Here is a 27,534-nt window from a genome sequence, read left to right on the forward strand (position 1 = left end):
CTATGTTGTTTATTATTTTTTACTTTACAGGAACCCTTTACCTAAAAATGTCATACTAACTCAATGTGGTGTAATGGTCACCATACAATCAATTTCGGCAATTTGGTTGAGGCTTCAAAGGATTAAAATTCTAAGGACAAGTTAGGCGAATTATCCTAACGGAAAAGATTTAATAATATGAAAAATTATTTAATAATATGAAATAATGATTTTCTGTCTCTACTCCCGTACACTGTACAAGTTGTAGCATGTCAGTCGAGCAAGTGCTTTCATCGTCGTGACAGTTTTTGCTGTCGCTACCGCATAACTTTTAAGGTATGTAAAAAAAAAGACGTATTTTTCGTAAAGAAATACGCACAGTATTGATTTCTTTGAGCTCTTCTCTGAGCTTTTAGAGACCGTTTAGACGTTCTTTTGTATGTTTTAGCGGTAGGTATTAGATGATAAATGTAAAAATCTGAATGTCAGTTTGAAAATTCAAAGATGAACTGATTAGTGTCCAGAGAGAGAGTGACTTGAGATTTTGAGATTACCTTTAGGAATCAGTATTGTATAGGTAAAAACTAAAAAAAATAAGACACCCGGCCTAGTTCTTCCTTTTACAACAAATAAAAATTTATATTAATAATATTTTTAATTATATAAAACTTTCCTTATTTTGTTCATGAATTGTCGCCGATGTCGCATGCATTGCTTGTGGCGGCGTCCATGCGTCGGTTTGTCTCTCTCCCTAAAATATGGCGAGGGGGCGAATGGTTGGCCGTCATACTCGTGAACGGGTGCTACTTGTGGTGACTGGTCGTACTTGAATTCTTGTATGCGGTGGTGTTAGTTGATTCGGCTATGTATTTGCGTGTTGTTCCCACGAGAATGTAAATGCGTGCTCCTATTTCACCATGATAGAGGACAAATCATTGCTTTTAATTTATTTGATTATTCTTTATTACTCAAGGTGTCATATGGAACATGGTGTAATGGTTGCTCCTTACAAACATAGTGTAAAAGAAAAAACCTGGCGATAAAAAAGAGTAGCGGAGAGTTTATTGCCAGTTCTTCTCTTCCGTTCTACTCCCTTGATTTAAGAACTGGCAGAAAATGTAAAAAAAGAAGCATTAGATATATATATATTTCTTTCTTGACGTTCATACCTAAGTGTGCACAATGCACTTAGGTATGAACTGAAATGTTACATAAATGATTTTTGATTTTGATTGATCTCCTCTGCTGTTTTTTTGTTTAAATAAACATTGGTATTATGCAAATAATATGTAAATAATTAACCATTTCAAAAATTTCGAAATACAGTTTTTTTTTGGATAAAGATAGAAAAAGATGTATTCGGCTAATGTTTATATGGGTATAAACATTACGTCAAATTTCTCTGAATTCAGCGAGTTTACCAAGATTAATTTTCAAAGAAAATATAATTATTTATTTTATATGACAATAATTTAACTAATGTTAATGTATAAACCAAATTTGTAAACTTAAAAGGAATTCATTTTTTTCTTAATGTTATTCATGATTTTCGAGTTATAAGTTGTTTCTTTATCTATTGCAAAGCGTTTTATATCAAGAATTCATTTCGATTTCAAATAACTTACGTATTTTTTTGAAAAAAAATTGTGAACAATACTTACTCCATCCATTAATAAGGTAATCAATTTGTAAAACTATAAGTATAAATCTAAAATGTTGTAAACGCCAACATATTGATAGGTCCTCCGTCCTATAAAAATTTCATGGAAACGTTTAAAATAATAAGTGTCAACTATCTTTGAACTAGAAAACTTTACGTTTTAAATATATTATGAAATCAATAGTTTTTGGTTGTGTGCTTAATGTCATTGATGAATTATTTAAAATAATTTTTGATTGTATTTATTATAGAATCATAATATTATGTCGAAGTTAGACAGTTAAATTTCAAAATTAACATGGAACCGACAAACAAAATTATCGTACTTTCGTTCGGTCTTGTTACGTTTTTAGTTGGTCACGGTATGAAAAAATACTATTAAATTTAGGAACCTAAACTCATCAATCGAGTGCTTAGAGTATTAAGCCAGAAATGGCTTAATACTCTAAGATCGAGTGGTATGTTTTAAGAAATCTGGTAGGGCCGAAGAACTTTTATGTAGAATGATGTTTGACATTCATTAGGAAAAGAGTTGACACAAACAGGTGTCACTGACAGATTACATTAAAATAACTTGCAAGTTGCAACACTATTAGTCTAGTCGATGATTGATGATTCGCGTATGTCGTGCTAGTGAGAAGAAAGTAAATTGAAATATTTACCTATAGTATTTGCATATAACAATCGAATCAATGAGGTATATTGCGTGATGAAGATTATTGCTGCAGCTTTTAAAAAAAGTGTGTGCCAAAGTAGTGTCTACGCATTCAAAACTTGTGATGAACAAAATGTATGGCTGTGCTTCTTTAAATTGATTTTAATAGTGTATTTGTTATAAATATTGAAGCAGGATGCCGAGAGGGGAGAACCGACCGAGCGTCCTGTTATCTCGCGAAGAAAATGAGCAGGTGTTTAGTCTCATAGGACCAAAATGTCAGGTGAGTTTTTATAAAAATTGTAGCCTTATGATAAACGTCTACCTACAGATTACATATCACGCCCTATCGGCCGATTATCAGTCATCACAGCACCGATAACGATATATATTTGCAAAGTGTCTATTTTCGATTTTTTAACATTCAACACTATTTTTCATGGTCCTAGTGGTATTTGCTTGCTTTTACTTTAACTTCTTTATAAAATAGTGTTGCCCAAGCGTATACCTTTGTATTAAAATACAAAGAAATCTCTTACAAAACTTATAAAACTTTCACAATCCCATATTAATTTAACTATTATCATGAATCTACCCAAATGTTAATGAATCTATAAATACACTCACAATTTCATCTACCATATATATTCTTGCTTTTGACTTTAATTATTATATTTTCCCATGCTTGCAAAAGTAATAGTTTCTTTATTGTTAACTTAACAATGTATGATTCACATTGGTCATTGACAAATGCTTTTTTAGAATTCTTAACAATAAGATTTTTTTGTTCTTCGCCTCATATTATGTCTCAGATAAAATGGCTCTGTGAAAGTTTGTCATTTCCTCAAAGTATAAGGCAAGATTAAAGTTGTATGTAATCCAGAGTTAAATTATTCATTCTTTGTGATATTAATGCTACAAAAGTAAAGATATTAAAATTTCAAAGTGATTTAAAATTCTCATGTTAAGTATATGATACAAGTAACAACTCTATGAGTCATATAAGGATGAAGCCATTTTCTCTATAACATGTGTTTGTTAAGCATTGCAAATAATCAAAACACAAAAATTTAAATAATACTTAAACCATTATATAAAAAATATGTATATGTCTGGATATATTTGATATATTTTTAATATATAAAATAGTAAAATTATTAGTGTAATATAAATAGCTTCTTAAATTATATTGAAATATGTGTATAGCTAGTTGTTTTAAATTCTTTACCATTGGAGTCACATAAGTTATAAGAAATTTTATTACATATATAAATTTTTCAATCTTAACTATATGTTAAATTGTGTGCTAGTATAATTTAAAAATATATACTCTGATTATTATATAATTTTAAATATAAAGTTGTCTACTTTCTAAAGTTATGTAAATACAGATGACACTTAATACTCTTACATAATCATTTGTGATCATCAAAAACTTGTTTATGGAGTAATTAAGTCCACATCCTTTCCATTTTATTATAATAAGCACAAATCTAGACAGGTGCCAATATTGACATAGAAAATAGTTTTTAAAAAGTAATTTTATCAATAAAACGGCTGATATATATTTCAGTACATCTTGTGTATTATATGTACAGATACAGACAATCTGTCCACTGTGTTACTGTATCCATAATCATAGAGGAAGTTACTGTAAAAGTCACCAGATTTAGATGCCACACCATGTATATCTTTGAGTCTCTTCAAACATGTTATGCATACAAATGTATTTCATTGACACATTAACTTCTCAATCTACATTATAAATGAACATTAATAAGTATTTTTTCTGTAATATGTAGTTGTGAGTAAATTTAGCCTAACAAACCCTATAACCCTAGTATAAAAGGTTATGTATTTGCTTGTCATATATTATTTTTATATCTGAATAATCATGAATGCAAGGAGTATTTAATGCCCTGAACGCATACATAGTAGAATTTAGTAATATTTTCCTAACTAAACATTATTCTAGATATATTGTTAATATGATAAGATTCTGGACATTTAAAGGTCTATCTATAAGTATAGTTTATTTATATTAAATTTCACATAATTTTTTTAATTTTTTTAATAAGAAAGAGAAGGTTATTATAGTGTGAGTGTTTTCCAGAGTCTTGCTACTGCAGTGGTGCAGTTATTTACAACAGAGGGGCCAGGTCATACAGAATGGAAGAAGAAAGACACTGGCGTACTGTGCCTTATAAAGGACAATGCCAAAAGGTCCTATTTCTTCCGGATATATTGTCTATACCGGAAGACTATGATATGGGAACATGAGGTCTACATGCAAATAGAATATAAAAGTCCAAGACCATATTTACATACATTTGAAGCAGAGGTAAGATTCTTTCAACATTCGCAAATTAAACATGATAATTAATTATTTTGAGAATTTTATATATGAATCAATTAATGCAAATATAATTATTCGAAATATACGGTCTATTAAAATAACGTTTATATAATATATTTGTAGCGAGCAGTAGCAATAAAAAACTTAAAAATAAGGTGATGTATTGTGGCTTGATATTTATATAGCACAATTTCATTGCAATCCTGTTATACTTTAAAGAGATTACTCACCCTTTTCCGCTACGGACGTGGAAATGCGATTATGTTTTACCTTTCTAAAGTATCAAATTTGTAAAATACGACATCAATAGCCATGTTTTTAATCATTCAGCAGTACGGACCGAAACACCAGCATATAATATTTCGCTGTACTATTCTTCCTATTTGTTCCAGTCTTACTTAGATTTAGGTAAGTTATAGTTGTACAGGGCTACACCACATTACCATAATTCATCAGTTAAAAAAAGTTCTCTGTTTTGTAGACCACTTAAGAAATTCAAAGCATTGGAAACGTGACGACATGAAGACGTGACGGAAATTTGTTTTGATTTGAAACCTGTCTGTTATGAAAAACCCGAAATCCTGTGCCACTTTAGGAACTATGGAGTCACAAAACTTTAATTTGTTAGTAATTAGTAATTATATTTCAGGAATATATGACAGCATTTAACTTCGCAAATGAAGATGAGGCGCGCGTCTTGAGGAACATTCTCATAGAGAAAATCGAACTGCGGAAACAAAGACGCGAAGGTTCGTTGCCTTAACTTTCGGGCCTTTTATTGAAACCTAGGCTATTTCACAATTACTAGATCTTTCACTGTAGAGAAACTAATATGAAATTACTCAAATAATATAAATGGGCTCAAACTAGTATGTTGATAAAAAATAATAACTTTAAATTAAGATGAATGGTGTGTCCATGCTAGGTTGAATTAATATGCTTACATAAATGTGTGAGTATTTGGCGTTTATTAAGCAATTCCAGAAACACTTTAATTTAAAATAAATAAAGTTTAAAGACCTCTGATATCAAGAAAACCTTGAACTTTGAACGACGTGAAAACGTCATTATAGTAGATTATAGTAGATTTATGATAGATGAAATTTTTGTCCCATGACAAAACATTGCTATAATGATAACGTTTCCTTCTAATGATGTCAAAAGGTCTCATGAAATTGTTTATATTCAAACCTTGGAATTAAATTGTTTTTACTTTTTATGCTATAAATTTTTACCTGTTATTATATTAATTATATCGTAGGCATATGTTTAAATAGTCGACTGGACTAAATCACTTCAACTTTTTTTATTGAGAAAGGTTTAATTAATTTAATTAAAATTTAGGTCCAATTAAGTAATTGTTGAATTGTTAGTCCCGTGTAAATTTATGGAACATTAATTTTACATATAACCTACACGTAATATTCCTCCGCGGAACCTTACCAAATTACAAAATACGAAGTTTCTGGACGTCTCTCGTGCCAAAGTAAACAATATTTTTCAAATGAAAGGTACGAAGGCTGATTAGTTGCAGCAAAACTGGGTTATAGCTATTAAACACATTAACACCAAATGTTAATGCGTGTGTATTGGGATGTGAAGAAATTTTTGTAGTAATTTTATTTGTGGCTTAATTTATTAATTTTTAATTCGGACTATGCCGCATAATTATACTTTATCAATTCAAATATTTTAGGATTGAGTTTATCCTCGTCGACTTTAAATATTTATCTACTTTTTATAGAGGTATGAAAATGCAATAGAAATTGCATTAGCCTAAATCTTAACTTATAGGAACTCAAGAAACATTTATTGGCTGATAAGGTGATTAGTACGTTTAAATGATCAAATCACGCAACTGAGTCAGACATGATATAATGAGATCGCGTGCTAACAATATGCTTGTGTACAAACATGTAGGCGTTGGAATGTATTGGTATCTACATCATTAAACATCTCGCATTATGTATGTATTTATCTTACTGGAGAAATTAAGATTTCAGTTTCTGTGTAGAGATGTTTTTTTTTTTATTAGTTGGTCTGTGGTCAGCCTTCTGTGCCTGTCATACTCTGTCGTTTTTTTGGGTATAAGGCGTGGATTTCTTACGCTATTTTCTTTCACGGTTAATTTTAATCAAAACTATTTAGAGCTGAGATAAATAAAAATGTTATAAATATATTAAATATGTGTATTACAGATAGACGTCAGCGTTCTATGCAAGCGGCTAGAGCTAACAGTACAGCTTCGAATCAGTCTCGTATGAATGGAGTCCCTCACACTCCGCCACCCGCTCCTACGCCCGCTCCGCCACCCGCTACCGTTCAGCCGCAGAAAACGAATACGATATCAAGTTAGTAATCGCACCTGGTTTACCTCTTATACTGTTGGTTATGATTGGCATTTATTACACAGGTGGCCAAAAAGTCGTGGATCAAACTCAACTACTAGACTCTCACTCTCACTCTCACTCAACGACTAGAGGAAAGAGGAGGTCATGAGCTGCAAAAAATTGTTCTACGGGAGGTTCTTATAATCAATACCTGCAGAGTTATAATTTATTTTGCGTTTTTGTAGGAAATTTGACTTTTTTACTTTTTCTTATTAATATTCGAAAGAATCTACAGTTTGTGTCTTTTTCATAATATCCACTAGATTGGTACTGATGAGTCCAATATATATATATGTAGTGGTTTATTGAGTGTATTGAAGATAATATTCAGTTTTACGATATAATTATGTCTCAAATCATAACTTTTTACATACAAGTTACAAGTATTGGCGCATTTAATAGGGATTCTGTGGTGTGAATCAGGGATAATTATTTTGTATTAAAATTACTATTACTTTAATAGGTTACACACTAAAAGGCAAGAAACCGAAAGCGAGGAAGCTCACAAAAGCCGATATAGGCGCGCCACAGGACTTCAAACATGTTTCTCACGTTGGTTGGGATGCTGAAAAAGGTACGTTCTTCAAATATTTTTTACAATTGAAATAAAAATGTGTGTTTGTCGAATGTGTTTTGGTATACAAAAAAATGATACCCAAAAATTGAATAAAGCCTTTTAGTCCATGCTTAATTTTTGTATTAATAGGTTTCGAATAATTAAAAAAAATATTTTGAAACAGATAGTTTAACATATAACATGGCATTTTATTTATTTTGTATTACTTAGTATTTATTTGACTTTAAAATAAATTACATTATATAAAAAACAATATATATATTTTGTAAGGAAACCACCTATCTTTGCACCTAGTTTTGAATAATGATAAATCACTCTAAATGCTGCTGTAGCCCACGTGCGTCTGCGCAACCAACAAATCTTTTTCGATAAAAAAAGTTATATTTACTTACTTGCCGACGATAAGAACAGGTTAAAATTCATGGTTTAAAAGTAAAATCACTTTATTTCCAGGTTTTGACGTCGGCAACCTTCCGGAAGCGGATATGCGTTCGTTCTTCTCTAAAGCGGGAATAAGTGATATTCAGCTTATCGATCGGGACACGCGACAATTTATTTACGACTTCATCAACACTCATGGAGGATATGATGCCGTCAAGGAGGAGTTGCATGAAGATCCCCCTAAATGTAAGTTCTTTTCTATAGATATCTTTGTTGTCTATCATTTTCTAACCCGTGAGTAAATTCAGGAGTCCAAATTGGTACAATAATAATTATAAAGAAACATACCTGTCTAATTGTAGACCTCTTCATTAGGTTTTTTTATATGTAATAGGGAGACAAACAAGCCTGCAGGATGCCCAAAAAGGGCACGACCCATAGGCTCCATTTTTAGTGGGAACAATTTTGAATAGTTGGAGGTCGTATCTCTCAGGGAAGACCCCACCGGGAGTCGATTCCACAGCTAGTTCGCAAAAGAAAATGCCTTGTGAAACGGAATGTGGAAAATTTTCAGCCATCAGGTTAATTAAGTGGTAAAAATAATGTAAATAAAACTAAATACTCCAAAATGACCGCGTCTTATATGAACCAATAATAAAAAAAAAAGAATAAAAATGTAATGCTTTATCTGTGATATTGTATTTTGAAACGATTTACAAGACCGAAAAGAGAGATCATTATCAATTCAACATGTAATTTTTTTATATTTATTGAAATGAATATAATATTTTTTTGATAATAGATTCGTATTTATTATTATAATTACTTATTAGGTCGTCCGTTGGTCTCCAAAATTATATATTTTTTAAATTAGTATTAGTATGTAAAAAAGTTTTTTAAATTATGAATTATTATTTATTATGTTCCCATGTTGTCGCAGATTCCCCCCGCAGTGGGGCGGTGCCCCCACCACCGCCTGCCCCTCCCGTGCCTTCGAGAGCACCGCACGCGCATGCGCCCGCTCCACGTGAGTATTAGAATTATTTTATACAAAATCTCAGAACATCCAGAGCTTTCAAACATAAAAAAAATAATAATTAATGTAATAAAAAAAAAATTGTAATTATACATAATTTTAATCTTATGGATTATTTCTTAAATTTGATATTCATTAAAATAGGGCCATTAATGTAAGCCTTGACTTTACACTATGTAGAAATATAAAAAAATAATTATTGTTTAGCGTCCAGGGCGCCGCCCCCGCCCCCGGCAAGGGCGGTGCCACCTCCCCCGCCGCCCCCCACTATTACAGCGCCACGGAACCCGCCGCCTCCCCGCCCGAACCAACGTAAGTACATAGAAAAAAGTTATTTTTGTATTCGTCAATGCTAGCTAGTTATGTACTTTCATTAACGATTTTGCCAACTAACTGTGTTTGATATTATACATACATATGTATATAAATATACTATATACATATATAACTTTTGTATATGGATGTAGATAAACTACTATATAATATATTCTTTATCCGTTTTCGTAGGACCAAAACATTTGGCATTTAGTTCAAATATTTATTAAACTATATATAGTGGTATGGTTATGTTAATTTGAATTTTTCGATAGCTCCATCTGGTGGCCCTCCGTCGGTGCCGCCTCCTCCACCGCCCACCGCTGCGCCGCCCGCCCCGCCTCCACCTCCACCTGCCCCAGCGCCGCCGCCCGCCCCGCCCATGCCGGCAGAAGCTAGCAACGACCCTAGGGCGGCCCTCATGGAGAGCATACGCAACGGGAATAAGGCTTTACGGGTAAAACATATATTAATTAATTTCAGCTAAGATAATATTCAAATAATTTCCATACCCTTTCTGTTAATGAAATTTAGTATACAAGTTTCTTTTTTTTTCTAGAAAAATCACAGCTTTTATTAAATGTTTGGTGGTTAATATTGCTAAATTGGTTATATAACTATGCAACGCACTCGCGAGTTTAGCCATTCAGAGTGTCCGTTTGTCCCCTGTTCTATAAAAAAAACTATGACCCAAAGAGTGCCTGTGAAACTGTGCCCAAAGAACTAGTAGTAAGTATGTATAATTTTCAGAAAGTGGAAATGGTCGCTAAACAGTCAGCCAATGATGATAGCAGAAGTAATTTGCTCAGCGAAATAAGGCAGGGATTTAACTTGAGAGCCGTAAGTTATTTTTTGTAGACTGCACTTATCACATTACTACTATATAAATGAAAGCAAGTGTTGTATATAATTAAATCATTTTGTTTTATCTAATAATAGTTTCTCCTTAAAGATATATTTTTTATTCTCTAAGGGCCTGTTTCACAATGCATGGATAAAGTACCAAATACGACGAATAGCGCTATCTGACAGTCGTGAAACGCAAAAATACTGTTTATCCTACCGATAAGTAATAAATAGCTTATTTGAAACTTATCCGGACATTGTGAAACTGGCCCTAAGTATAATAACTAGACTTCCGTCAAATATTTATTATTTTCCTGGTGTCATAACGTTCGTATATTGCGAATATATATATTTTTATATTACTACTGTATATATAGTTTTCTGATTTAGATAGTTAAACAAACTATTTGGTACAGGTGAAGCCCTCTAGCACAAACCAAGTGACAGAAGATCGACCTCCTACGTGCGGCCTAGCGGGTGCGCTCGCTAAAGCTTTACAGGAACGAGCGCGAGCCATACATTCATCGGACTCCGAAGACAGCGAAACTACTAGCGATGGAGAATGGGACGATTAGACATCTTTTTCAAGAGCCTTTCTGGTTTTAGCAATACTGAACCTCCTGTATGTGAGGCGATAACATAGTGAGTGTTTAAGTAGTTCTTTCATTATTATTTTTGTTCATCCTCATGATAAAGTTTACACATATATATTGCCCTTGGATATATGCGAGTACTGCACTTTTTAACATCTATATATACACGAATTTATTATTTTCAACGTTTTGATGACTCCATATGTATCTTATAAGATTAACTGAACATATGTGGCTCTCGTAACGTCAGGTTTTTGTTAATATTGTTATTAACTCGCATTTAATGAAGTTTTATGTAAATCTTTACTCCCTTTGAGATTAACCTTGACTTTTAAGCAGAAATATAAAAACAAATGAAGTGCCAAGTAATAACGTGTTTGGTTGTTTTAGAAACATGTAGAGGTGTAAAATATTAATCAGACATTACAAATAAAGTGCTCAAAAGGCTAACCCAAATATATATTGTATAATTAGTTATTTTAGCAAGTCCATATTTCTTCATAATATATAAGCTGCTTTCTTGATAGTAATTAAATTAATTTCACATCAGTATAACTGTATACCACATGTAATGTGACCCGCCCAAACTTTTAGGATAATTTTATTTTAATGATAAAATAGTCATTATAATCTTGTACATAGTTTTTCATTAGGCAAAGGACTGAAGAAAAACGTTGGTGATTATAAAAGTACCTTAATTCTTGTAATAACTAGGTGTTTGTATATTTCATATTTTTGAATTGCTTATTATTATAATCTTATTAATCTAACTTTTAAGAAATTGAGATATTAATCTTCTTTTCATTTTATATTTTCACAACAAAATTATTTGACTGTTTTATTTATATGTAATTTATTTTAATTTACTACCTTATTTTTCCAATGTGTCATTTTTATGTCATATTTCATTAATGATTCAGTGTATTCTGTATTTTAAATATTATCGTCTAGTATTCTATTTATTTTCATTGAAAACAATGTATGTTGGATATGTAACCTAAATGTATAGCATATTTTTTAAAGATTGTTTTGTATCTGGCGGCTTAACTTTCTTTTTCCACTGTCGCATTTTTATGGCATATTTCATGAGTGATTCAGTGTTTTCTGTATTTTAAGTATTATCGTCTAGTATTCTATTTATTTTCATTTAAAGCAATGTTAGTTATGTAACCTAAATGTACATAAAAATGTAAAGCATATTTTTTTAAGATAGTTTTGTATCTGGCGGCATAATAAAGCTAGCAAAAACTATTGTAATGTACCACCTGTTAACACTTGGTTGAATTAATAAATTATTAATCCGGTGAGTTTATTTTCTCGGTTTCACTACTGAATAATAAACAAAGTATATTTTGCCTTTATTTGATATTCTAAAATACATATCAATTAAATGCACCAATATCCCTTGGTCACTATCTCCGGTCATCCTGTTAAGATTATTTATCATTATCTATCACCAATATAATACCTTATATTTAGAAACTCTATTCTTTAGTGACCAAAGAATTTCAGAGATCATTCATCATACAGAGAAAATAACGATGATAAAATATTTCATGATTTCTACACAAGTGCTGTGTCCCTTACTACAATCGATATAGATATTCGACCGTCATTTCCTAAGAAGATAAAAATAAATCTTCAAATATTATCTATTGCAATCCTATTGAAACATCTCAAATTTTTGTTCAGAATTACTCACTTATGCAATATTATGTTTTTTAAGGCTTTAATTTGTGCCAACTGGGCCATTATTATAAAAACTAAAAAAAAAATAGAAAGCCGACTTGACAATTGCCCATCGCAGGCCGGTCTGGAGGTAACCATAATTTTCTGTCTTCCCTCTTTAGTTACTTTCCTCTTAAATTTTACAATATTGTAAACTATTAACTTACAAGAGAATTAAATCATCACGTACACCACTTATGTACACACATATCTTATACACTAAATAAATCTTTTCCTAAAAATTGAATCTTTTCCTTTTAACTTTATCATAATTGTATCCAATTGGTTTTAGTTTAAATAAATGCTAAATTTGTCTCTTTGGCTAGGTGCAATTTTAGTCTTACCTTATTAATTTATATAATTATATTTATATTAATAATATGAAATTTTGTTCTCAAATAATCATTGTTATAATATAATGTAATAAGTATACGTGTTTCAAACCTAATTACATTTATTTTTCTATTTAAAGGATATCAGTGTTAATATGCATATTAAAGGAAAACGTTCATAACTAAGAAATCAATTTTCCATACAAAAAAAGAGAAAAAGTGTCAATAAATTTAAAATATGTAGTTGCAAATTCATTCATACCAAACATCGGTGTAGAACGGCAACGCCAAACATGGCGTGCTAGTTCGGCAGGATGAGAAGAATACCTACAACCGGGACCCTAATATTATTGCTAAGTTCGAAATCATAACAAATTAAGATTTATTCTAAAGAAAGTTATTCTAAATTCCCATCACGTTAGTAAATGAATGTGTGCACACATCGATATTTGGTGGACTCGCTTCGTTTACTCTTAAAATTTCGTCTGTTCTAGGGTCAAAATATCCATTACACAGCGATGGTTGTTAAGAAACAATAATATTTTCCTTGTTTTACGAAGAAAATATATGGCTTCCATATTACTTAAGACGATGAATAGATAGTGTGTAAATTTTCGCTTATATTGTTAAAACCAACATTATATGTAGATAGAACCCAATGGCTTTATTAATTCTAACCTCATCCTAAATACTAAAGCTAGTAAAGTGGGTAACTAGTAGGTACTTCTTTGACTGAAACCAATTATGATTATACAACTCTTATATTATGAAACATTATCGTAGGCTAAGAAATATCTTAGGTAGCATAATCATAGACAAATCCCCTCCACTTCTTACGTGACGTGACTTACTAGCTAGGTTTAATAATAGCAGCTATTGTGATTATTTATAAACTTAGTAAAAACGAGAAAGGTGCAATCAAAATTGATTAACAAGTATACAATTTTAAATAACAACACCGCTAGTTTACATTTGATATATCCTGGCTTTGTAATATTCTTAAAATTAAATTCTTTATATTTAGAGCATGGAGGAGGAGCTAAGTTTAAATGCAGTAACAAATACAATTTTACAAAAATTAGACACTACAAAACGATTGGTTCTCTTTAACCAAATTATTATATATAATTAATAAGAAGATGAAATGTCCCAATTTCTGTGCAGCTGATCAAGAATCTTGTTAATAATTCAAAATCAGAAATGAGTTTTTATGGCACAAATACTATTTTTTTGCTTCATACCCACATTATATACATTTTTAGAGTATGCTAAGAAAATGTATATTTTCGCATCTGAACAATTTTAATGAAACAACAATCTAAACCAGACGCACGATACACATTTAGAAACTCAATCATCATCAATAGTAATAACTGAAGAGGGATTCTCTTGAAAACCAACCGAGTCTTCATCCGTAAGTTCAACGATACAATTATCATCTTTCTTTTCCACCTCTTCAACGTTGATAACTTCTTTTCTCTCATACAAGGATAGCACATCGGAAATGATTGGCGCATGTACCATCTCGTGCAGTGAGCTTTCGGCTGTATCTATTGAGTTTTGACTGTCGTCATTTTGATGCAATTCGTTTGCAACATCCACTTCCTCTTCGTCTTCACCATATCCATAGTACTTTTCGTCATCCTTTTCATCCAATGGAATATAGGTATTAATAAGTAGCGGAAGATTGGCATCGCTTGTGAACACTTTGGTAGGATCACTATCTTCTTTATCGCACATGTGTTGTGAAAACAATTTACTAGAAGTGAAGTATTTGCTACAAAGCTGACACTGATTTAACAAATGAGCTCGATAGTGGTTGTGTAGATTCGGGAAATTATCGCCACATACTTCACATTTTTCAGGCTTTACTGTAGTTCTATAATGCATCTTCTTAGTAGATTTATGTACAGACTTCATGTGACGCATGAAAGGACCATATTGAACAAATTGCTCCTTACAAATACGACATCGTATAGGATGTTTCTTATACTTACGACTTCTATGAGAAAACGCGTGAATGTTGAAAGCGTCAATGGTTTTGAACTTAAGAATACAGAACCTACACGATATAGAACCGGATCCTTTATGTAATTGATCATGTTTCTTTTTAGTTTTCTGAGTTATAGGTTTAAAACAAAATTTGCATTCCTCATACTTTGGTCGAATATCATTTTCGACGTTGCCGTCGACCTCATCTTCACTATCGATATGACAAATGTGATTATCAAAATCGGTGCGCGAGTAAAAGTACTCCCCACATTTTTTACATCTATTTTCCTCGTGATAAGAAAGATGCCGATGCAAATTAAAAAACATTTTGTTGCAAATATTGCACATTTCTTCGATCGACTCTTTTGGGTATACGACCCACTCCTTATCATCGCCGTGTTCATCCCGCATGTGGTATATGAACTCTCTAAAAGCCACAAACGTTTTATCGCAGTGCTCGCATTTTGTAGGGTTCTCTACGTTTAGTTGTGCAAAGTGGTGATTTTTATGTTTTCTATAAAGCGTCAGAGTGTTAAATTTCCTGTTACAGTATAAGCATCCAAAATACCCAATAGTTCTATGATAAAGTTTATGGTTGGTCAATGCATACTCATTCTCGAAAACTCTAAAGCAATAGTCACACACGAGGTCCTTCTTACTTTCAGTTGCCTCCTTGAAAGATTTCACTCCATGTTGAGTTCGCAAATGGCAATCCAACTTTACTTGTATATGAAATGCCTTATAACAAATTTCACATTTAACCTTTCTTGGGTAAATCTCTGTATCGCCGATTAATTTTTTCTTGTCGCAGCTGAACGCCAAGTGCCCCTCCAAAAACCTGAGAGTGCTAAAGTAATCGAAGCAGTAGTTGCATCGAAGGGAATTATGGTAGTCAATGTGTCTTTCATAGTTTCCTTTACTGGCAAGAACTTTAAAACAGATGGAACATTGTAGATCCTTAAGAGGTCCATTGAGGTCTTGACTGTTTCTGTCAGCGATCCAGGTTTCCTCGATGTTATGTGAGTCACGTAAGTGATAATGAAGATCGTAGCCGCGAGAGAACGATTTATCACAATGCTGACACTTCAGTGGCTCGTCCAGGTATTTCTGAGTCAAATGTCCTTTAATATGGATTCTATGGCTTTTCAGAGAAATTGTCTTCTTTCCGCAAAATTTACATTTGAAAAATTCGGGCTTACGCAAATGCGACTCTTCGTGGTGTTGCAATCTGCGCTCGTTAAGGAAAACTTTGGCGCATAATTTGCACGGGTAGTACATTTGAGGCGGGGCGTCCGGATCTTCTTTAATCATTTTGCTCTGGGGATGAGTTCGGCGCAAGTGACGTATCAGTTTGACGACATCCGGATAGAACCTAGTGCAGATTGGGCACTTTACTTTACCCTTTCTGAGCTTTTCGATTCGTTTTTTGTGAGACTGATGGTCGAAATTATGTCCTTTAACATGTCTTCGGAAATATTCTTCCGCAATAAAACCTTTTCCGCAGATGTGACACTTATAAGGACCATTTTCGTCTTCGAAGTGAGATCGCTCATGGACTTTAAGCCGACCTTTGTTGGTGAATTGTAAGTGACATATATCACACTCGTGACGTGCACCGTACAGTAAAGTTTTAGAATTATGCCAGCTCATGTGGCATTTAAGCGAGGCTTCAGATTCGCATACTTTATTGCATATTTTGCAAGTATGGGTTCCATCGAAGGCAGTCTTATCAGCAGTTGTGGGTATTGCAGATCCAATTACTGTATTGTTTGCCGATTCCCCTCGTTTGAAGTGGATAGCCATATGAGTCAGGTAGACTCTTCTAGTCTGAAACACTTTCTTACAAATGGAACACTCATAGTCTTTGGTCTTAAATCGAGTCTGTTTGTGGTAATTCATATGTGCTTGCGCAGCACGAAGATGTTTGCTTTTCCTATTACAGATGGGGCAAGTCAAGTGTTTGGGATCAAGGTTTGGGTCGTTATAATGTTCTTTCATATGAATTTTGTAATGGCACTGGAATCTAAATGTCTGTGAACAAAATACAAAAGTCATATTAAATTAATCGGTTGACCAAAGATAAAAATATGTAACCCATTAAAAATAATGTTTTTAGTATAAATTGAATTTTTAATAATTACCTCTCGACATACAAAACACTCCAACTTCTTTTCAATATTATTTCCGACGTTTGTGTGCCAGTTCATATGTCTCTTTAGAGAGATGAGTGTCGGCATAACTTTGCTGCAAGTGGGACATGTAAATCCATCAACAGTCGCATAGGCGGAGCCTTCCCCAAAGCCGTTGTGACTCTGGACACTGTCCAGGGGTTCCGCCTTTGTCACAACGACTTCACAAAAATCCGCCATATCCGGAGGATCCACGGGCATGCTCGATATCGGTTTAGTTGCCGGTTGATTTAATCTATGTACCATTTTTATATGATTAGCTAGGGCACTGCAGCTTTTAAACTGCTGGTCCGGACAATCCACGCAAGTGTAAAGATTGCGAGGTTTTACGTTAGAGGATATGTGCTTCATGTTATGGTCGTTTATAGCTTCAACTTTCATCTCAATGTCACATATTAAACAGCGCACTAGACATTGCTTTAAGCTGACCTTTGCTCTCTTTGTTCCCGAGCTCATATTGTGTTTCGTTCGCTTGTGATTAATCAGTAAGCGCTTGTAGGAGAACTGTTTCTCGCAGATGTCACAAGTGTTATCATCACCCTCATCATTGCTGGATTCAGAATCGGATTGATTAACATTATGATCGTTCAATGTTTCACTCAGTAGATCTGAGGATATATCTGGGGGTTCAACTTTAACACTTACATTTGAGTGTTTTACTATCTGATGCGTGTCTAAAGCCTTTTTATACTTGAAGCCTTTATCGCACATTGTACATTTGAATGGACCAGTCCTTATTGAAGTGTTATTATACTCTGAGTGTAAAGAAACAGAATCCTCCAAGGTACTCCTGAAAATAATTGTAATATTTAATAATGTTAATTGAAAACAATAAAACAAAAGTACGTACTATTTTAAGTACCTAGACTCTTCATCGCCACCATCATCAGGTTCTTTAACACTAGACATGTGCGCAGCCAGGTGTTTTATCAGAGATTCTTGATTTGGTAATTTCATTTTGCAAAAGCGGCATGTATATGTTTTTGGAACTGGAGATTTGCTTGGCTTTACATTATCCGATGGATAAAAATGGGCCTTCAAATGGTTAAAGTAGCTTGCTTTTTTCACAAGTGATTTATTACATACCGTACAGACAAAAGTAAGACTATCATCTCTGTTCGGACAAACTTTAAAATGAGCTGAATGTGAATAGAAATCTTCAAATGGTTTTGAACAATAGAAACATGGTACGGAAATTTTGTTATTCTCCACCGACAAAGGTTCATCTATTTTAAGAACTGCGGCATGCACAACTCTCATGTGTTTTCGTAAATTGTCGATAGTTTTAAACGGAGCTAAACACGTTTCGCAATTAAGTTTATTTTCATTAGGAACAGCGTCTATTGGTTCTAACGATACTTTAAGTTCTTTATCTATAAGTTTACCACAAACTTCATAGTGCCTCTTTAGCATAATTTTTAATTTAAAAGTTTTTCCGCAGGTCTCACATGTAGATTTGTCTTCATCTTTGACCTCAGCTATCTGAGCTTCTTTTTCGGGAGTTGGTTTCATGACCGTAGTTGAGGCTGCCGCCATACCCGATTGGTGTTGTCTATCCCTACGACTGTGACATTTTTTATGAGAAATCATGCTACGATAGGCTTTAAATGCTTTAGAACAGATGTCACACTTAAACTCAAGAGGTTCATCAGAGTCTGTTCCACCTGAGAAGAAAGAGGTAGCGTTATCTTCGAAATCGGAGTCATCATTGTTCTGAATTTTTCTCATTTTTTGAGACTTTCGTAGTTCTTCAACTCTCTTAGAACTAACAGGGTGGTATTCGTGGGAGATACTGCTACTGGATGCATAATCGATGCTATCCCTACTTCTTTTACGAATTCTACTGATCGGCGTAACTTTACTTTCGCCGGCTGAAGATAGTTTAGAAGTATCCGTCTGATTGGAGAAAGCAGAATCACTGCTCTGCCTGTTAATTGGCGGTGGTGTTGATGAAATAAAACCTGCAAAGTTCACGATAACATTAAATATTTTCTAACGATGGAGGCTGATTAAATAATTTTAAATAAAGCACCTTTAGCACGAACAATACCTGAAATCTAATACAGATACCGGAAAAAATCTTGAACAAATGTCCTTGCCTACGGAGATGCGATTTTTAGGTATCACTGCGAGGAAGGAGGGCGGCGGTGTCGTCGAGAGTGACGTATCGATTGCGTGATTCGTAAAACAGTTGACGTTTGTGTTCCGCGGTGCGATACGATGCACAAACTTCCCCCCACTCCCTTTTTTAATGCTCAAGAAGTTTGCCGGTATCTGTAGGTGTCGATACAAAATCATATTAATATGAAAAGAGTAAGATGCACTCCGTGGGCATATTTAGGATAAAACGGAACGGGACTATAACCTAAGCTCTTAAATTAAATAAAAAGTCAGATAGCGTACACCAAACACGCGAGTTGAGAGCGCCCTTCTCCGTCCGACGAACGGCAACGCGAGCATGGCCAAAAAGCTTGTTGTTTCATCCAGCGCAATGTCGTGCCCGAATGTGGCTAATTGGCAAATCTCAGTGAAACGTTGCCGGCGACAACAGACGCACATCACAAAGTAAAACTGACCCAAAACCACCGAAAATGACAAAAAGTCTGTTATGAGATATTGTACAAATTATACAAGCAAAACTTAAAAGTCAAGGAATCACAAATATCATTCGTAAATAGGTATACTATTTATCTTAATATTTTTTACAAATCAAACATTACTTTTCTAAAATATGGCGTCGAAAAAGAAAGAGCGCAACAGAGAGTGGGTATATATTTTATTTATTCTAAACAGATTTGTAACACTTTATAAAAAATACATACAAGTTTCGGTTGTTGAGAAAATTCAGATTTCCTCTAAACACCAGTTTTTCAGAAAGTTTAGTAAAAACATATTATCACACTAATATTAGAAAGAGAAACTAGTTATATTTTTGTGTGTTTGATACGAATAAACACAAATTTTCAAAAATATTTCATCGTTACATGTTGTATGATCATTAGTTGCATCTATCTGTTATTGGCAGTGTGCGAGGGAAACGTGGGTCAATAATTTCTGGCAGAACGCATTTGAAATAAACAAAAACGCAATAGCACACAACGTGTGTGTCGTGTGACGTACGCGCAGTCAAAAAATCCAATACCGAGAAGCCCGAGAGCTGAGTTGCAGTGCGCCATTCAACACCCGCGTCTCTTACCGCAACATCGCTAACAAGCAAGTTAGAACGCGATAACATTGAAAGAAAAATAGTGTGCGGAAATTTCATAAAACTTGTTCCAAGAAATATGTGTTTTTTCGTTATCCTTTCAAGATTATGAAAAAAAAGTTATACATTTAGAAACTTCATTACATTTGCAACGTTTCTATGCAAATATTTATTTCCGGTTACAATTAATGAGTACATTATTAACGTCAATTTAAAACTTCATATAAAATTTGTGAAAAAAAGCTGATTTTTGGAGATTTGTACTGAATTTGTTTCTTAAAATTTTGATTTCGAGTTTTAATAGAAACCTAGATAGTGCACAAGATGCAAAAGCTTCAAATAAATATCTGTTACAACGCCATAATCACGTACGAGCGTTTGTATGAAAAGATAGACGGGTTGGCCGCTCTTAAGCAACGAAATAATAGAAAAAGTTCTCAAAAGTCTGGTGCGTTGTCCACGCAAATCTACGAAGTGGTTCCAGAATGTAAAAAATTCTATCAAAATAGACAATGATTTCAAATTTCAATCTTCAAAATTTCAATCAAAATTATCATATAATTTTACACATTAATTGTTTTTTTACTAGTACTAATTATTAACTGGATTATTTAAGTGTTTAATTATTTATGTTCAACAATGTTAATTCTTTACATAAAAACAACTGTTATTAGTTAAGTGTCGATACATATTTCATTTTATTCATTAAAATTATCTATTTTCAATATTTGAAAATAGATAATTTTAATGAATATAAAATAAAAAATATGCTTAAATTTTTCAATTTCTAGTATTATTACACGTTTTTCCAATTCTAGTACATAGAATAAGCACATACGCTTTTTCGCACAGAGACGCCGCTAGTTGTCACACGTTTAGGAAATTCTGCGTTCAACTGTTTGTAATGCAAAATTCATATTTAAATTTAAGCTGAACGCTATACAAATAGTATGGACTATGGACCAACGACGCGATTGATCTGTCAAAAACAGACATTCGTGATAGAGTGAATAAACGTATATAAACTTTTACATCATAACGTTCGTGCTAAAGTTTCTGTATTCGAGTCAAGACAATAACTTTTTGAAAAGTTATCTACACGAAAACCACACTGACTTACCTGGCGGTGGAACATAACTTCGTCGTAATTCTTGATCCGATCTTTCACATTGTTGTTTAAATATATACGCACTGCTCAATTTCTGTACGCACTCTCCGCATATTTTATCTGTAAGACCATCCCCTTCTTGTATCTATAAAAAAACATATACACTTGTGACTGGTGATAGGCATAAAATGTTAAACCATAAACACGAAACCCATAAACATTTTGTATTGGACTTTCTTCCCTAAATTGTTCAATGTTTTAGTAGTTATTAGACAAATGATGATTAAGATGATGACGATGACAAATGAAACAATACAAAATCAATATAATTTTCTTTCTTAATGTGTAAACCAATTTCTCTTTCTTTTATTTAAAAATTGAAGAGATTTACGGCATTCTATTACACATTGAAATGGATTGTAATAATGAAGATATTTTTAGTTTTTTATTCATGCTGTTGGCGCATGAGAGTAGAGAGGACACTCTTTTAGTCATACCAGTGAAGTTCACTATGTTCTTTTTGTGATTTATGGACTAAAATATCCAAATTTGCTGTATCCAGGAGAGATAATCATTCACGAGACCTATGCCCGTTTTGATGGCTCTCTCTGGGATGCTCTGTTGTAATTTGTTTTGTGTTAATATCTGTATTAGCTGCAGGGATGTTGGTTAGTTTTAGTTGGATCAGGCATGATACTATCAGGCGTATTCTACTCTCTATTTATATATTATATACTCTCTATTATATTATACTTCCATGCCTCAGTAGCTTACTTTGGCACAATTTTTTTCTATCCAGTTGATTAGTTGATTTCCAGACTTTTATATGTTGTCAATCTCTTTTCCTTTTCTTCTTTTAATTCCGATACTAAAAATACTATTTACTTGTTAGTGTAACTTTAAGCGCTCTTCTTTGTTCAATATGTTTATTTCTATTTCCATTGTAGTCGGAATGTTTGATACAATTAGGCGTATTCTAATAGTGTCAAAAATTCCTACTTCAATGGATATAGGTATCTATTTCTATTATTTATAATACTTCCATGCCTCAGTAGCTTAATTTAGCACAGATTTTTTCTATTCAGTTGCTTATTACTCTTTCCAGGCTTCTATGTTCTGTCTCTTTTCCTTCTTCTTCTTCTTCTAATTCTATTAAAGGATTATTTATTTACTTGTTAGTGTTGTTAGACTGCGAATTTTAGGATTTAACATTTATGTTCCACTTCTCATATTTTTTTTCTTTCAATGTAGCTAGTAATATTTTTCCCAGAACCTCGGATTTTTAATATAAGTTGTAGTTCGTTTTGAATTGTATTAAGCGTATAGTATTACTAAAATCCTGTACTTACTATATCTGCTAACTTCTAGATGTCAACGCCACCTAGTCTTATGCAAAGTCTATCAATTTAAGCAATTTTATAATTTTTATGGACTAATAAATGTTTATGTAACTAGACAAATTTAAAAAGCATCGTATTGTTATTCGAACCTCCTTGTAGTGATGAAGAATGTAATATCAGACTAATAACTGGCGGTATCGTGTTATGACACTTTGTTTGAAATTTTAGAACCGTTGTTTACTGTAAACAATTGTCGCTATAAAAAAACACGACTCTTTAAGCGTCATTAGAAGAAACTCTGGGAAAAGTGTTTCTGGGATTAGATAGATTAGAGTAATTTATTGAGAAAAAGGGATTAATCTATATGTTGCATGGACATCCTCGAGCGCGTCAGATATTGTTAGCATCAATGGCCTACGTATTTTTAATAATGTACGTAAGTTAAGCGCGTCAGATTAAGATATATATGGTTCATCTTTATGTTCTCTAAACGTACTGTCTCATAATCTGACGATTATCTAGAGGGATTCGCTTGATCTGACAAAAAAAATATTAGAAAAACGGTTCACCCTACGGCCATCGCTGCAATTCCATTCCTGGGCTCTTAAAATTTTTACTTATGCGCTGAAAATATAATTAATGTGATATTTTGAGCTCGCTGAGTTCAAAGAAATAATATTTCTACGCCTTTGAGCTCTCCCAGCTCGAAAGTCTGATAGAAGTTTCATAGATCACTATTTATAAATTTTCGAACCCCAATAACTTTTGAATGGATCAAGCAATTTTCACGCGGTTGACGGCGATCGACGTCGTTTTTCAAGTTCAAAGGTGGCTTAATTTTTGAAGTTGGTGGATAAAGCCGTTTAAAAGTTATTAAAAAAAAAACAAATTGTTATTTTTTTGAGATTTTTCAAAATTTCTCAAAATCTATCGGTCCGAGTCGGTTCAAATTCACAGGAAATCTAATTTTGAGGGAAACACGGAGAAGGAAATGTAGGCATCACGCAGCTGCACGCATTTAACTTTATCGACGAATTTTGTCATTTCGGTTTGCGGAAATCGTCAGATTATATATTTTTCAATATTCTTGAATTATTTCATTCAAAATAAAAAAAATTATCTACACTCGAGAATGTCAAGATGACGTTTTTTACAACTTTGCTGCCCTCCCCTTTCTTTACGTCACTCTCAAATTGTCAGATTAGTGGAATATACACTTGGGTAATTAAATTACACTAGGATGTAATTAACTCACACTACCTTAATCTGACGCGCCCGAGAATTTCTGATGAACAATTTTTTTAATTATCTGATCTTTCCCCGATCTTTTTCCCGAGATCTCACAAGTTTGTAATAGAAAAATTAATGCCACGAGACCTAAGACTAATGACCTCACATTACCTAGCCACAATCTATAGCATAAAAGCTATCACAAACTTTTGTTTTGTTTCAAAATATTCATTTGTTTATGATTTACTAAATTTTCTTCATAAGGCCCACTGGGTTAATCTGTTTATATGTATTAACCTGAAATTGTCCTTGAAATCATTTCAATTTGCCTTCTTGATTTTTTTAATAATAAAAGCTTGCAAACGCTCGTCACACTGTTACATCGGTAAAATAATTACAAAATACTGTTTTTAATGTGTCAAGCACTTATAGGTACACATGACATAGTCGAAGAGATCTTACAAATATTAAACAAAACAAAAAAATTATATTAAAAAAAATTACACAAACTAAACAAAAATAGATTTTAATGTGTGAGGTGAGCAAGTATGGATATCCTAGGTCGTCAAATGCTACCCAGATATCGGTGACCTTTGACCAAAACGCGTTCTACGAAAAGGATGGACAAATGGAATTTTTAAAACTCAAACAACTCAGGACACAGTTCACAAGGAAAAAAAATACGCATTTCTAGTTTGCGAAATGATGATAATATTTCAATATATTGCGGTGGCACTTCTTAGGTTCTTAAACTTAACTATGCTACAATGTTGTGAAATTTTAGACAAACGCTAATCAAAACAGGAAAAGAAGATGCATAGACTGGCTTAGCTGTTTTTATATAAAAATGGATTTAATAATTCTTGAAGAGATGCGTCATATGGATTACTTTTAGTTGAAGACAACTATAAACAATAACTAGGCTGAAATCATGTAGACGAATTGGATTAGTTAGGAAGAGGACGATCTTAACATTTTTGATGTTAGTTAACAATTACCACAAAACGTTTTCCTAGACGAGAATATTTTAAAATTATATACCAAAACAATGTCAGTGGTATCAAATTCTTGCTTGATGCTACATACATACTTGATAACTTAAAACTGTAATCGAACCGAAGATATGGGTGCGCTTTTCTTTTGAGAGCGGCTTATTACAATTCTAAGATAATAATTTTGAGGTTCTAAATCTATTTTATAAAATAATTACAAGTTGAAGATGAATGTTTCAATTGTTAGAAAAATATAATAAAATTATCTACTAATGTGGCTATCACTACGATAGACAAATAATTTCCTACACTATCCGCTTCAAATTATCTTCTTACATTGCCATCTTTCGAAGATTGACGATCATCGTGGAAACTTTTATTTAGCCGCGCTTCTGCACAATGACTTGGTGGTTTGACAAAACTAATTTCATTCTTCAACCAAGGTGTGCGTCTGCGACTAGCTAGCTATTTGCCACAATACCTTGAATATTAGTCGCAGGAGCTTGTATTTTTCTGTTAAGACGTGTACGTAATATTAATGTTTCCCTTATTTAATCTTCCTTTCTCCTTCCTTTAAAATTTAAAAATACACCTAGTAGAATCCAAAATTTTATTTATGACAGAATTTTATACCGATTTCAGATTAGGTACGTATAAGGATCAAAATCGAAAGTGATACGTTAATTGATGAAAATATATAAGTTCGATGAGAATTGATTGGATGAAGACGGGCTTTTTCGGAACTTGAACGAGATTAGACGTAAGATTATGTGATCCTAAGCTTTGTTCCTAAATTTATTTGGATTACGTAAAGAAAACATAAACATTTGATTATGGACTACATTTAATAGGCATAATAACAGAAAACCGTTAACTTTATCGAGCTAAGTAAATAACTATGAGATGATCTTTTCAAAAAAAAATTTTTTTCAACAAAATATGTTCAAAACGTGTCTGTGTTCTATATCATTCTAAGTTTATATGTCTTTTGACAACTCTCTAAGCATCATGTCATTTACCTTCTGAAATATGATCTGCAAGACTGTATATGGAGTTTTTAGTCTTGCAGTTAAAGCAGTCAATGTTTCATGTTTTTTATCAAAAATATTACTAAGCTTCAAATTTTTTTCATCTACTTAATGATCTATGTGATACATGTGCTATACAATAAGTTGATTGTAACTTTTAAATGCTTCCCCTTATTAGTACATCTACAAATACTAGCATATGCCTCAATAGTTTTTAATGTTTTTCGCTTATTAATTCAAAAAATAGTATATTGACAAAACTTTATTTTACAAAGTTTAAGAATTAAATTTTCTTAAGATATATTGAAAAACATTAAAATTATTATTTATATACAGATTTTTTAAAAGCAGACATTTTCTTCATCTTTCATCACTTTAACATCATTAAGATAACTTAAGACTACAGGGACTCTAGTGATAGTATTATTAGATTTAGAAGTTGTAAATAATCAGTTGGTAATGAGCTGAGAGTCCTTGTTGATTTAGGGTTAGGGACAACTGTTTTTATTTTTTTTGCATCACCTAATTTGAAAGAACTCTTTTATCATTTTTCAACTTTCTTAATTTACACCTTTTTTTTTCACTTTATTTAACAAATTATTTTATTTTTAACTAGGTATCTAATTAAACTTTCATCTGTATCTGTCAAATAAAAAAATATGAAGTAAGTAGATATGTTCAAATCTAAGTAAAATTTTTTGATGAGAACAACAACATTACAATTACCTAAGTCATTTGTTTGGATATCATACAATTAGAAAAAGAATATTAATTCAAAAACTTAAATATACTATGAAATTTAGTAAGTGTTATAATATATAAATGCAAATTTGACTTAAAATTTGTATATAATAAACCTAAAGACAACAAAGCTATAACAAAAAAGACAAGAGAACTAGTGAAATTAAAATTTAGTAGGTTTTGATAACATGACAACTTTTCATAATTATGCCATAAGCAAACACATTGCTTACATGTCTAAATAAAATTCAAGTTATATACAAATGACCAATGAAAAATTTAATAACTTTAATGTTGTAACAAATCCAGATAAGGCATTAGATTGTTGATACTAAAATGAAATAGAATTTGATCAAAATAAAGAAACTAGAAGTCAGCATTAAGCGAAATATGATCTCAAACATTAGGTAATGATGGTGTATGAAGGGAAACAAAATGGATGTCGTCGGCAAATGCAAAATATTCAGTATAATAAAAGATAATACTTACTTTAACCCGTGCACATTCCATGACCATTTCGGCGAGTTGCAAGTTATTATCGACGGCAAAGATTGAGTAGAAATCCCCAAGTTTGAGGCAAAGCCTGCATTTTCCGAGCTTAAGAGCCATATTGATTTGTACACCATTAACATTTCAATTAAGTTTCATATCAGTTTTTAGAAAACAAAGATACTATCTAAATACTTGATTAAATCTACACCACTTTAACTCGTTTAACAATATACAATGAAAACATTACCAATAGTAATTAGGAAAAAGACCAGCATAAGGCCGGCATTCACTAGTACCTACTACCTAGTACCTACCTAAAGTCTAAACATATTACATAGGTAAGTATACGGATGATTTATACATTATACA

At 32.5% G+C, this 27,534-nt stretch overlaps 2 protein-coding genes across 4 annotated transcripts; one reads left to right on the plus strand and one right to left on the minus strand.

Annotated features, from left to right (window-relative positions):
• Positions 1-2,215: 2,215 nt before the first annotated feature.
• Positions 2,216-12,104, plus strand: LOC110993467 (neural Wiskott-Aldrich syndrome protein). 3 transcript variants are annotated; one of them, XM_022259748.2, is made up of 12 exons: positions 2,216-2,379; positions 2,487-2,577; positions 4,408-4,635; positions 5,300-5,399; positions 6,849-7,001; positions 7,504-7,614; positions 8,071-8,244; positions 8,939-9,025; positions 9,242-9,346; positions 9,625-9,806; positions 10,100-10,189; positions 10,612-12,104. In XM_022259748.2, exons 2-12 carry the CDS (start codon positions 2,491-2,493, stop codon positions 10,768-10,770), a joined length of 1,476 nt encoding a protein of 491 aa, XP_022115440.2. In that variant the 5' UTR covers positions 2,216-2,379; positions 2,487-2,490; the 3' UTR covers positions 10,771-12,104. The 3 variants fall into 3 exon arrangements, with proteins under 3 accessions (XP_022115440.2, XP_045485879.1, XP_022115441.2); XM_022259749.2 differs by having other exon boundaries at positions 2,240-2,283; XM_045629923.1 differs by having other exon boundaries at positions 2,216-2,577.
• A 30-nt stretch (positions 12,105-12,134) lies between these two features.
• On the minus strand, positions 12,135-27,489 carry LOC110993489 (zinc finger protein 729). The gene is made up of 5 exons (XM_022259776.2): positions 27,163-27,489; positions 21,355-21,487; positions 17,892-18,990; positions 16,982-17,819; positions 12,135-16,871 (listed from the first exon to the last, which is right to left on the minus strand). The coding sequence occupies exons 1-5, from the start codon at positions 27,280-27,282 to the stop codon at positions 14,199-14,201; spliced, it is 4,863 nt and encodes a 1,620-aa protein (XP_022115468.2). The 5' UTR covers positions 27,283-27,489; the 3' UTR covers positions 12,135-14,198.
• Between the last annotated feature and the right edge of the window lie 45 nt (positions 27,490-27,534).

The sequence above is a fragment of the Pieris rapae genome, chromosome 10 (genome assembly GCF_905147795.1).
Source record: "Pieris rapae chromosome 10, ilPieRapa1.1, whole genome shotgun sequence".
Classification (NCBI taxonomy): domain Eukaryota; kingdom Metazoa; phylum Arthropoda; class Insecta; order Lepidoptera; family Pieridae; genus Pieris; species Pieris rapae.

Bases quoted from the DNA above. Each gene is read 5' to 3' on its own strand.
- LOC110993467 (XM_045629923.1), top strand. From the start codon at position 2,491: ATGCCGAGAGGGGAGAACCGACCGAGCGTCCTGTTATCTCGCGAAGAA. The intron at 4,636-5,299 runs GTAAGATTCTTT...ATTATATTTCAG, and splicing joins TACATACATTTGAAGCAGAG to GAATATATGACAGCATTTAA. The intron at 7,002-7,503 runs GTTAGTAATCGC...TTACTTTAATAG, and splicing joins GAAAACGAATACGATATCAA to GTTACACACTAAAAGGCAAG.
- LOC110993489 (XM_022259776.2), bottom strand. From the start codon at position 27,282: ATGGCTCTTAAGCTCGGAAAATGCAGGCTTTGCCTCAAACTTGGGGAT. The intron at 21,488-27,162 runs GTAAGTATTATC...GTTTTTTTATAG, and splicing joins TGGAATGTGCACGGGTTAAA to ATACAAGAAGGGGATGGTCT. The intron at 17,820-17,891 runs GTACTTAAAATA...AATTATTTTCAG, and splicing joins GGTGGCGATGAAGAGTCTAG to GAGTACCTTGGAGGATTCTG.